Below are 12,957 nucleotides of genomic sequence, written 5' to 3' on the forward strand. Positions count from 1 at the left end.
AATGCAACAGGTGGCAAAAGCTTCCTTTTTATAGGAGAGTTGCTGAAATCATGGTTCTGATGCTTTTTATTTTCAGGACCAGGGTTTGGTATCTATGCAGTTGTTCATCTTCTCCTTCCTGTGATGTCCCTTTGGCTCCGCCGGAGCCATAAAGACCATTCTTACTGGGATGTGGCCTCAGCTAACTTCAAGCACGCCATCGGTCTGTCCTGCGAGCTGGTGGTGGAGCACATTCAGAGCTTTATACACTCAGGTATCTGTGGCACCCGAGCAGCTGGCATGGCATGTTTCATTAGTGGGCAGCAACACTGTCTAAAAGAGCTTACTAAATCCCTAATGCAACACCAGTGCATGGCTTTTGTCCTGGGAATTATTAACATAGAATTACATGGTCAAGGCCAGCCTTCTAATAGTAAATGGTCAAAAAGAAAATTGTTACTTACGTGTCCTGTACAAAATTAATAGAGAGACAAATGGCAGGGGGGCGGTTAGAGAGCAACCGGAGGACTTGTATGCATGCATATTAGCATAACCAGTGGACACAGACACTGGGGCAGGAATGGCTGGCCAGGAAAGGGGGGTCAAGTAGGAGAAAAAGGAGAAATATGTAAAACTTTAGACAATTTTTTAAAATTATCTAACAGAATACTTAAAATATATGTGTGACCAAAAGTAAGATACCTAATAATATCTGTGCATTAGGAGAGGCAAGTTCAAGTATATAATACATTTAAAAGGGAGAAATATCCCTGCAGCCTGGCGGGGGGAGGGGGGGTGCATTCTACTGTCCTGCTTCATCTGGGGTGGCTAAGTGACAGAGGCAGGATTCTAGAAAAGGCTGAAATTATGGGCAAGAAGTTGCTTAACAGGCTAAGCAGGCGTCTTCAAACTATGGCCCGAGGGCCACATGCGGCCCGCAGAGGAGTCTGATCCAGCCCGCCAGGTTTTTTGGGCAGTGAGCGCAGCCGAGGTGTTACAGTAGGAATTAGTAGTTCATATAGTCCGGCCCTCCAGCTTTCTGAGGGACCGTGATCTGGCCCCCACTTTAAAAAGTTTGAGGACCTTAATATCTATGGGGCTTTGAAAAATGGCTCGGAAGTGTGGGGAATATTGAAGTCCACAGATAGAGAGGGAGCCAGATGCAGGGGAGATCTGACTGCGGCAGTACCAGTGGGCGACATTAGGGAAATATAGATTCCTGCTCATGACTCTTAGTAAGAGGAGATCTGGAAATGTGAGAGGAAGAATGCTGATGCCAGCTCTAGAGGTTGCAAAGAAAAGAGGCTCCCTTTTTAGGAGGGGTTAGAGAAACTCATGAGCACTTGACCCTAAGGGAGAGTCAAAAAACAAAGGTAAGGAGTAGGTGTCTTTACTAAGCTTAGCAGAAAGATTTATTCTCTGGGGAGAGGGAGGACCTAATTGAGAAAGAAAAGAAGTGGGTGTCTGCACAGTAGGCTGACCAGTGTATCCTTACGGGTTGCTGCTCCTGACCAACTGCTTTGTTCTGCATGGGGCCCTTGAGGATTCTACTGAGAACTGTTTCTGTGGCTTCACAAGGACTTTGAAGAAAAGAATACTGATGTGTTCCTTGAATTGGGCAAACAGAATATGATTTTTAAAAATATATATTTTATTGATTTATTCACAGAGAGGAAGAGAGAGGGATAGAGAGTTAGAAACATCGATGAGAGAGAATCATCGATCGGCTGCCTCTTGCACGCCCCCTACTGGGGATGTGCCCGCAACCAGGTACATGTCCTTGCCCGGAATTGAACCTGGGACCTTTCAGTCCGCAGGCCGACGCTCTATCCACTGAGCCAAACCGGTCCCGGCCAGAATGTGATTTTTGAAAGTCTTACTTTCTTTAGCCTGGGGATAGTATGGAGACCAGACTCAGCGGGTTCAGGGAGTGGTAGAATGAGAGATTTTGTTGTTGTTTTCCAATGGCTTTTAATCCAACTTAATTCTACTATCAGCAGTAAGGAAAGTGTGTTTTATTCCCTCCACTTCCTTTAAGAATTTACATGTGTCACTAGCTAGTATTTAGGCTATATATTATATTCTACTTAAGTAAATAAATGATATATTCTTGAGCACATGAAAGTGAAGCACATATTTCATCTTGATAAATCAAAAATAAATATTATATATTTTATCACAATTATATATTTTCATCACACATATTTATTTTCTTATCAGATTTTCCTCCTTTGCAGCCCCTTCTTTTGCAATAGTGTTGCGTGAAACTTGCTGTGCTTCTTCCTACAGACATTAGGTACGAGAGCATGATCAACACCATGCTGAAGGACCTCTTTGAGTTACTGGTAGCCTGTGTGGCCAAGCCCACGGAAACCATCTCCAGAGTGGGCTGCTCCTGCATTAGGTGAGAAAGGGGTTCTTTTGCTCTCCCTACGAAACTGGAGTTTTCCTTATGAAATCCAAGGGAATTAATGATCCTTTGTGGTAACAATCTACTTTTTAGATTGTTTTTTTATAAAAATAACTTTATGCTAATATGTCTTCATTTCTGTGTTCAGTTGGCAAATATTTGTTGTGTAGGCATCACACAGGTTCCCTGCCCTCGAGGGGCAGTGAGCCTGTTCCAAAGGGCATACCAGAGAGTCCCTGAAGAATCATCACAGTACGGAGTAACTAAATGCTGAGAAAGGACAGGAGGCAGGCGGTCAGCGGGGCTTTTAGTAATGATACTTGCTCAGATCAGGACTTTGCAGGCGAGAAGAGCATGGACAAATACATGGAGAAAAGAATTAAAGTGACAAAAGGGTTTTTTGTTTTGTTTGTTATTTGTAAAGGAGTAGTACGGACAACAGGGCTAAGACGGAAAAATTAGTACAGACTGTATACATTCTTGCATGCAAGCCTAAGTTTAAACATTGGCCTGTTTGGAATAGGGACCCATTTGTATTTTTACCTTGAAATGGTTTTGGAAGTCGTAGTATGGTCATGAAACACCAGATTGACAAGACAGCAAAACTTGTAAGGATAGCGTGGAATAAATGTGTGTAAGGGTCTAAGTCGTGTAGCAGTAAAATGTGTGGATTTAAGAAGTCTGGTTTCTTTTGGCAGGTACGTTCTCGTGACAGCAGGCCCTGTGTTCACGGAAGAAATGTGGAGGCTGGCCTGCTGTGCCCTGCAGGACGCATTCTCTGCCACACTCAAGCCCGTGAAGGTAAAATGCTGGGAGAGAACCAGAGCAGGGTCCAGTCCTACATAGTTCCCTGTGAGTTGGCCACCTGAAGTCTGCCTTCCTCATAGAGGCAGTCTCCGACACAGTGACAGTGTCAGACCCTACTGCCGTGGTCGACAGACTGCGGCTCGCGAGCCACTTGCGGCTCTTTGGCTCCTTGAGTGTGGCTCTTCCACAAAATACCACAGCCTGGGCGAGTCTATTTTGAAGAAGTTTAAAAAATTTGGTTCTCAAAAGAAATTTCAATTGTTGTACTGTTGACATTTGGCTCTGTTGACGGAGTTTGCCGACCACTGCCCTAGTGCCATCCACCCCGAGGCACCTGGTGAATGACTGCTGTGTTTGTCCCTAGGATCTGCTGGGCTGCTTCCACAGCAGCACTGAGGGCTTCAGTGGGGAAGGCTGCCAGGTGAGGGTGGCAGCCCCCTCCACCTCCCCCAGTGCCGAAGCCGAGTACTGGCGCATTCGAGCCATGGCTCAGCAGGTAAGGGCTGGCCTTGTGATCCCAGGGGCTCTAGAAGTTTAACACATTGCTGGGAGTCCCACGCTGCCTTTCACTCCCTTAGAGACCTTGACCTCTTGCCAGTAGATTCTTCACCAGAAATGACTTGAATTCAATTGATAGCATTTATGGTCCTCCCTACCATCTCTTGTTATATTTTGTCACTGCTTGCCTGTGAGTACCTAAGGATGGCACACTTATTTGCATCAGTCAAGTTAAACTGTACTTACTCTTGTAGGTGTCATCATGGACTTTTTCTTCTGGCATATGCCAAAGGGGTGGCTTCTCTAAATATAAAGCCATTACACCTAGCTAGCTAAAGAATTTCCCCAGGTGCATACAGTAAGAAGTGAAAATGTCCATGGAATCCTATTCTGAAATAGATCATTCATGGAGAACAGCCAAGACCATTTCGCTCCATAATATTTCTTTCTTCAGTTCCAAACCTACCTCCTATATTCACTCTTCACTTAACCCAGTAATCTGATAATGCTTACAAACTTTGGAAATAAAATATTCATTTAAAATACTCATATTTTCAAAGGGAAGTAGGTTAAATCATGTAAAATGAAATCTCACATGGATCAAAATGAGGGCCGTGGTTACCCTTCTTTTAGTCACTTCTCCTGTCAGTAATGATGTGGCCATACTACTCTACTACCCTGTTTCCCCGAAAATAAGACAGTTCTTATATTAATTTTTTCTCCCAAAGTTGCGCTAGGTCTTATTTTTGGAGGATGTCTTATTTTCGGGGAAACACGGTAGACAGCCAGAGAAGTCCTAACTTTTTTTGTACTGGGCAGAATAAGATACCAAACAGATGTCACAATCAGAGAAGATCTTTTACAAACATCACCCCCCTGTATTTACTTTTAATATTAAACATCAGTGAGCGCTCTTTGGAGAGTGTTGGATTATCACCTGCTAGAAGGAGAAGTGTTATTAGTGTTAGCAGCTAACATTTATTGAACATTTGCTATTCTTATCTAGTGTTTTTCCTATGTAATACATATGTGTTTATTTGATTCTCTTGACAAACATACCTGGTTGGAAACCATTATCCACCTCATTTCATAGGTGAGAAAATGAGTAGAGAGAATAGGTACTTGCCAGCTAACCTCTTGAGTTGGATCTCTGAACTGTGCCTTTGTGTACCCATCCAGGTGTTTATGTTGGACACCCAGTGCTCACCAAAGACTCCAAACACCTTCGATCATGCCCAGTCCTGCCAGCTCATTATTGAGCTGCCTCCTGATGAAAAGCCAAACGGACACACCAAGAAAAGGTAAGCAGCGAAGCTTAAACACTTAGGGCCTTATAAATAGGGAAGTTCCTTTAGGGCCTTATAAATAGGGAAGTTCCTTTAGACCCAGTCCTTGCTAATTACAATCCAAGCTTTCTCTAGGAATACTGAAATATTTGCAGTCATTTAACAAATGCTTTCATACAAAATAGTTATCTTTTCCACATTTCAGACTTGCTAGGGCTGCCACAATGGGATAGCTTAAACAGCAGAAATTGGAGACTGACGTGTCGCCAGGCTTGTTTTTTTTCTAAGTTTCTAGATGGATGTTTCCTCCCTGTGTCTTCACACATTTTCTCTCTGTACCTGTCTGTGTCCTAATCTCCCATTCTTATATGGATGACAGTCCTAGTGAATTAGGGTCCCCACTAATGCCTTCATCTCTTAATCTATTTATTTAAAGACCTTTCTCCAAAGATAGTCACATTTTGGGATACTGTGGGTTGGGATCAACATTTGAATTTGAAGACACATCTCTGTCTATAGCATCATACATATAACTTAAAAAAAATAATTTTGAGGTGTAATTCATATTGTATCAGCGAGAAATAAATGAAGTTCTTATGAGCAACACAGCTGTCAGGAGACAAAAAAATACATGTGCTCTGCCACAAGAACCTTGATCTTTTTAAATACAGGCACTGCTCAGAGAGAGATTACAGGTTTGGTTCCAATAAAGCAAGTTGCGCAAAACAAAAAAAGCATAATTATTTCACTGGTGGAGGCACTTGCCTCCAATCTGTTAAAAATCATAACATCTGTAAAGTACAATAAAATGAGGAGTGCCTGTACTACCATCCTGCTTCAAAACAACTGTACTTGCAGATGAAGGCAACTACTGAAGTTTTCCAATTTAAACTTCCAACAAACTACAAGTGATGCTGATAAATATTTAAGCACAATATGTGAAGGACAGTAGCTAGATCTTTCCACTACCATTGAAAGAGGCTGAGCCACTTCCCCCAAGTGGTGGAGCCAGACTCAAAACTAGTTCCATTTTAGGGAGAGTGTGTTATTTTTCCAAAAGTTAGATGCTTAGTACAGCATTTTGATTAATAGAACCAATTCAGTGAAACTTCCAAGTACACTTTTTTAGTCAAGTGTGTGGTACATACAAAATGTAACTATGACCCTGTCAACCACCTTCAGAAATAGAGCTTTACCAATATCCCACATGCTCCTCTCTAGTTCTATGCCTGGTTTCCCCCAGTCACTCATTTTTCAAGTGTACCACTAGTAAATCAAATATAACAATATTTTAAAAGGATCATACACCACCATCCAGGAGGATTCATTTCAGGGGTGCGCAAGTATGGTTTAACATCCGTAATTCAGTGTGACATACCACATTAACAGAATAATGGATAAAAATCATGATTTGTTTAGTACAGTGGTCAGCAAACTCATTAGTCAACAGAGCCAAATATCAACAGTACAACGATTGAAATTTGAGAGCCAAATTTTTTAAACTTAAACTTCTTCTAATGCCACTTCTTTAAAATAGACTTGCCCAGACCGTAGTATTTTGTGGAAAAGCCACCCTCAAGGGGCCAAAGAGCCTCATGTGGCTCAAGAGCCACAGTTTGCCGACCACAAGTTTAGATTTTAAAAAAGCATTTATAAGATACAACATCCATTTATAAAAACTTTCAATAAAATGGGTTCAGAATGATAGTATCTCAACATAATAAAGTTCATATATTACAAACCCACAGCTAACATCATACTCAACTGTGCAAAACTAAAAGCTCTTCCTCTAAGATCAAGACAAGGATGCCCACTCTTGCCATTCTATTCAACATAGTACTGGAAGTCCTAGCCACCGCAACCAGGCAAGTGGAAGAAATAAAATGGTCACTATTTGCTAATGAAATGATTTTATATACAGAAAACCTTAAAGACTATGATTTTATATACAGAAAACCTTAAAGACTATCGGAAAGATAAATGAAGTAAACAAGCCCATTTACAAACATACCAAAAAGAACAAAATACTTAGGAATAAACTTAAAGAAAGTGAAAGACCTGTATTCTGAAAACTGAAGATATTGTTTAAAAAGAAATTGAAGGAGATACAAAGAAATAGATACTCCACGTTCACATTACCTAAAGCAATCTACAGATTCAATATAATCCCTATTAAAATCCCAATGGCATTTCACAGAAATAGAATGAAAATATTAGGTTCTCCTCTGTCACATGCTGAAAGCACTGAACTTTTTACATGTATTCATCTAATTCTAAAGCATTAACGGTTAAACTGTTTTGGTCTTTAGAAAGCTAAACTTCAATAAGATTGCTAAAAATATTGGATTTAAGAAAAACTATTTTTTATTTGATATGTTAATTACTCAGATATAAAATGTATTCTAATTATGCCTATATAAATCAGTTGTTATAAAAACTGTTTATTATTTTTCTAAGGCTTGTAGATAATCGTTAATTAGTGTCATAACTTAGTTCTATAGCTCCTAGGTTTTAAAAAGTGTCAGGAATTCCATTTATTATGATTAAAATTATCGTGTAATGCCCTTTTTTTTTTTTTTAATGGTTTTATATACAGAAAACCCTAAAGACTATCAGAAAAAAAGCTATCACAAAGAGAAATGAAGTAAACAAGCCCATTTACAAACATACCAAAAAGAATAAAATACCTAGGAATAAACCTAACAAAAGAGGTGAAAGACTTATATTCTGAAAACTGAAGGTACTGTTTAAGAAATATTTTTTTTAAAGGGCATTCCACAAAAACCATTTTAAAGAAGGCATTAAAATACAAGTAAACAAGTAATTTAGTTAGATTTTGCATATATCATTCTGAAACGCGTAATGCCTTTAACACATCATTCAAGGCAGGAGGTTCCTAACCAGTCCCTTTCTTTCCCCTTGAAGTGTTTCCTTCAGGGAGATTGTGGTGAGCTTGCTGTCCCATCAGGTGTTGCTGCAGAACTTGTACGACATCTTGCTAGAAGAGTTCGTCAAAGGCCCCTCTCCCGGAGAGGAGAAGACCGCCCCAGCGCCGGACACCAAGCTGGCGGGCTTCCTGCGCTACATCTCCATGCAGAACCTGGCCGTCATCTTCGACCTGCTGCTGGACTCCTACCGGACGGCCAGGGAGTTTGACACCAGCCCGGGCCTCAAGTGCCTGCTCAAGAAGGTGTCCGGCATCGGAGGGGCCGCCAACCTCTACCGCCAGTCTGCCATGAGCTTCAACATCTACTTCCACGCGCTGGTCTGCGCCGTCCTCACCAACCAGGACACCATCACGGCCGAGCAGGTGAAGAAGGTCCTCTTCGAGGACGACGAGAGGAGCACCGACTCCTCGCAGCAGTGCTCCTCGGAGGACGAGGACATCTTCGAGGAGACGGCCCAGGTGAGCCCGCCGCGGGGCAAGGAGAAGCGGCGCTGGCGGGCCCGCCTGCCCTCGCTGAGCGTGCAGCCCGTCAGCAACGCCGACTGGGTGTGGCTGGTGAAGCGGCTGCACAAGCTGTGCATGGAGCTGTGCAACCACTACATCCAGATGCACCTGGACCTGGAGAGCAGCCTGGAGGAGGCGCCCCTCCCCAAGGGCGACCCCTTCTTCATCCTGCCCTCCTTCCAGTCCGAGTCCTCCACCCCGTCCACCGGCACCGGCACCGGCGGCTTCTCGGGCAAAGACACGCCCTCGGAGGACGACCGCAGCCAGGCGGCGGCGGCGGCGCGGGAGCCCCCCGCGGGGGGCGAGTCCCCGGTGCCGCCCCCGAGCCCCAAGGCGGAGAGGAAGGAGCCCCCCGGCAGGAAGAAGGAGTGGTGGGAGAGCGCGGGCAACAAGATCTACAGCATGGCCGCGGACAGGACCATCTCCAAGCTGATGACGGAGTACAAGAAGCGGAAGCAGCAGCAGCAGCAGCACAACCTGCCCGCCTTCCCCAAAGAGGGCAAAGGGGAGAAGAAGGGGGAGGCCCTGGGCGCCCGGGGCCCGGACTCCCCGCTGCTGCAGCGGCCCCAGCACCTGATGGACCAGGGGCAGATGCGGCATTCGTTCAGCGCGGGCCCCGAGCTGCTGCGGGAGAAGAGGCCGCGCTCCGGCTCCACCGGGAGCTCCTGGAGCGTGTCCGTGCGGGACGCCGAGGCGCAGATCCAGGTGGGTCCCTGCAGGGCGGGGTGGGCGCCCCGGCTATGCAGGGGAGGCCGGGGTTCTGAGGATGCACACTCCCGCACTGTCCGAGATTAGAGGGACACCAATAAGAGACCCAGTTTCCCTCCAATGGCAGGAGATTGGCAGAGGCTAAGACTAGGATATGTCTGTATCAGTGATGTCACGGTGAAACTGACATTTTATTATTAGAAAATTTCAGAAATTATTTTTATGGGTTATAAACAGATATTATTGAGAAGATGGAAGCCAAACTTATAAAATGGGTGTGCTTCAGGGGGAAGTGAAATAAGCCAGTCAGAGAAGACAAATATCAGATGATCTCACTCATATGTGGGATATAGCGAACAAAATAGATCCAGAGGCATAGAAGTATGCAGCAGACTGTGGAATCTCAGAGGGAAGGCAGGTGGGAAGAGATCAACCAAAGAACTTGTATGCATCTATGCATAACCAATGACACAGACAATAGTGTGGTGAAAGCCGGTGATGGGTGAGAAGTGGTTAATGGAGGGAAAAGGAGACATATGTAATACTTTCAACAATCAATATGTTTTTTTAATGGGTGTACTTTAGCTGGTATGGAGTCCTGAGTTTATCATTTGAAGATACACTGAAGAAATTCCATAGTTAGGAAGAATAATATAAAGGTGGTTATGCCAATGAACTGTTTTAATCTCAAGTTTTCCTAATCTCAAGTTTTCCTAACCTATCCAGAGCACATAAAAATTATCATTCTTCAGAGGGCTCTGAGGGCCTGCTCATTGATATATTTCATATTTGTAATTTCATCGAACATAAAAAAATGAGCTCGAGAAGGAAACAGTGGTGGTACTGTTTTGTTCAATTTAGAATAAGATGAGATGGAGGAGAAAACAAATAGAGGGGATGTGGAGTCATGGCGAGACCTCTAAAAACTATCTGATGTTTTCCTGAAATTTGGACCCCTGCTAAGGGCATAACAAATTAGACAATCTTGGGCCCTAGGATCTCATGAACCTATACAGAGATATATTCTTTGAATGAACATAAATTTAGAAATAGTATGAATCTCTTGTAAGATGTGTTATTTCTCACTAAAGTACCTTGAATGTTTCCACAAAAATCATAAACTAGATTTGCAAAAGTCTATGATCAAAAGTCAAACTGTGATGCCTGATTATTCTTTAACAGATGGCCTTCTTGACAAATATTGCCTTTCATGTCTTGGAATTTTGCTTATGATTTTAAAAGTTATCCTATATTAAAATAGATCTATTTCAAATTTCCTAGGCATTATAGTGACTGCTGATTAAAAGTGTTAAAATCCCATTATGAAAAATTAAGAGTTTTTAAAACTGAAGAGTAAATAAGATTTTATAGTTTATGAAAGCTGAAAATAAGGTATTCATAATCTATACTAATAGAGGAATATGCAAATTGTCCAGGACACCATCATAGTAACAACTGAACAGCAGGATGTGGGTGGGTGGGAACGGGGACAGGGACGCGGGTGTTAGTGAGAGAGCACCAAATGACTGAACAGCAGGTTGTGTAGGGTGACTGGACCGGTGGGGGGGCGGGCAGTAAAGACTAATTTCTTACAGCCTAACAGCCTGAGAAAACTCATTTGCAAATTGGCAGGACTTAGCACACCTGAGAGTTCAAATGAAACCACAGGAGAAAGCTGATAATTCTCTTAAATCCTTTCTCTTAGGCATGGACCAACATGGTGCTAACAGTTCTCAATCAAATTCAGATCCTTCCAGACCCCACCTTCATGGCCCTCCAGCCAGCAGTGTTCCCATGCATCAGCCAGCTGACCTGTCACGTGACGGACATCAGAGTTCGCCAGGCTGTGAGAGAGTGGCTTGGCAGAGTGGGCCGTGTCTATGACATCGTTGTGTAGAAAACTCACATCGAAGAAATTCAGTAGCGAGGGTTAGAGTATGCCTGCCAATCTAACTGACAGCATTTTCCCCACCACCAGCTCTACCATCACTAGTGTCTCAGAACAATCAGCTGCACCCTAACTAATCGCATTGGGGCCATTCTGGATACCAAGGTTGTATCTAGATGAGAAATGATACTCTGATTTTGCACATTCTTTCAGAAGTTTCTCCATTCCTTGACACATTTCTAAATCATGAAGTTGATTTCCCAGTGCTTTTGCCTGTAATGTTATTGCCAAATGGGTCCCTTTCCAAAGACCGCTCCTTTGAAAACTGCATTGATCCATTTGATTCTTTTTTAAATGCAATTACTAAGAAAATATCTGCTGGTAAGTCAAGCTGATGTATAAACATGCCTATATTTAGTACCAAACATTAGTCATTGAAGAAAGACTTGTGTCATGATTGTGCATTTGGTGGAGAAGAAGACAGAAAGATATATCCTTATGTGTCATAATCAAGAAAAGGATAGCTTTCTCTGTAAAATATTCCAGAACATTTCAAAATTGTCCTAAGTTGTCAAGATTTTCTGGTTGGTACTCACCAACTTCTTTGTATAAGGTACTGTTGTGCCTTTATTTTCCCTATTTCTAATGGAAGAAAATTATTTCCTGGCAGAGTGTTAAGTTGGTGTCATGGCAGCCTTTGACACCCAGTGCCCAGTGACATTTGCTGATACAGATATTGCCAAGATTCAGAAGACTGGCCAGTCACCTGGCAGTCCCATTAGTCTTTGCTTTTGCTCCCAAGGCAGAAAAGAAAAGGGAAAGAAAAAATGGTGCCTTAGTCCTTTGTTGCACGGGCATTTCTATGCTCCACAGTTATCTCAACATAAGGTATAACATTTGGCTTTTAAGAAAACAAAACATTAAGATACAACTCATTTGCTATATACCCTCTTGGAGAAAAGGAAGTGGGTTTTCTATTCAGTGAGCAGACTTCTCAGGGAAGGGGCAGACAGTGTGGGGTAGGGAGACAGCTGGTGGGGTGGGAAAGGACATTATGATGAAATCATTGTAATCTTCTGTTACACAACCTCTCATCTCAGAAGAAAACTAATGGAGAAAGGGACACAGGATGAAGTCTAGGAAATTTAGTTGTTTTCAATTTAAAATATTTCTCCTCTCCGGCAAGTCCTTGTACCCCATGTCTGAGGTCCTCTTATTCACGCCAATAATTTAAGTGAATATTTTTTTAAATATTACTAAAAAATTAATCTGGAACCTTATCTTATTATTATATATTTAATACTTCTTAAATTATAATAATGATTGAAACTCCTCAGACAAGCTCATTCATATATATTCTAGTACAGTTAGTTGCTATGACATACGTTATAATTTTCCCAGCCCCTAAAAATGCATTCATAATTGAATGTGCCATTTTTAAAAATAGAGCATCAACTCTTCAATATTAAAATAAGGATTTGAAATTGATGACTTTACTCAGTGCTAGTATATGTAAACTTATCCATAAGACTGCCAGAAAGATAGAGCTGATTTACGTAAGCAATCTAAAAGCCGGAACTTTTATGTTCCTGTGTGGGACTTTTATTTTTCAGTATGCCACCTAAAAATCACCATGGAATCCAGAAGACATTCTGGTTTCCACAAAACCCAAAACATATTCTTCGCTTTCAGTTTTTAGTCATTAGTTAATAATTTGAATTTAGAAACAGATCACTATTTGTAATAAGCAATGAATTGTTGGTATAGCAATGAACTGAGTTAGTGCTTTTGAATTTTTATGTTTTTAAAGTAGAATTGAAAATCAGGTTAGATACTTTTTTGTAAGCAAATACAGTACACCAGTGTTGTTCTGTTTTATTTTGTAGCTTATCTTCAGTTCTCTTTTGTGAGCCAGTGAATACTATAAAAT

At 42.1% G+C, this 12,957-nt stretch overlaps 1 protein-coding gene across 5 annotated transcripts in view; it reads left to right on the top strand.

Annotated features, from left to right (window-relative positions):
• The window catches only part of ARFGEF3 (ARFGEF family member 3), a 124,562-nt gene extending 112,647 nt beyond the window's left edge, over positions 1-11,915 (top strand). For 4 of the 5 annotated variants that reach the window (XM_036413858.2, XM_036413859.2, XM_036413860.2 and 1 more), the window contains 7 exons: positions 77-253; positions 2,269-2,383; positions 3,088-3,190; positions 3,561-3,692; positions 4,874-4,995; positions 7,906-9,136; positions 10,845-11,915. In XM_036413858.2, coding sequence (XP_036269751.1) covers positions 77-253; positions 2,269-2,383; positions 3,088-3,190; positions 3,561-3,692; positions 4,874-4,995; positions 7,906-9,136; positions 10,845-11,036 — 2,072 coding nt within the window. In that variant the 3' untranslated portion in view covers positions 11,037-11,915. The remainder of the gene's footprint in view (positions 1-76; positions 254-2,268; positions 2,384-3,087; positions 3,191-3,560; positions 3,693-4,873; positions 4,996-7,905; positions 9,137-10,844) is intronic. The other variant, XM_045572576.1, reaches the window with a different exon arrangement.
• The last annotated feature ends 1,042 nt before the right edge of the window (positions 11,916-12,957 follow it).

Source organism: Pipistrellus kuhlii, unplaced genomic scaffold, assembly GCF_014108245.1.
Source record: "Pipistrellus kuhlii isolate mPipKuh1 unplaced genomic scaffold, mPipKuh1.p scaffold_m20_p_5, whole genome shotgun sequence".
Lineage (NCBI taxonomy): Eukaryota > Metazoa > Chordata > Mammalia > Chiroptera > Vespertilionidae > Pipistrellus > Pipistrellus kuhlii.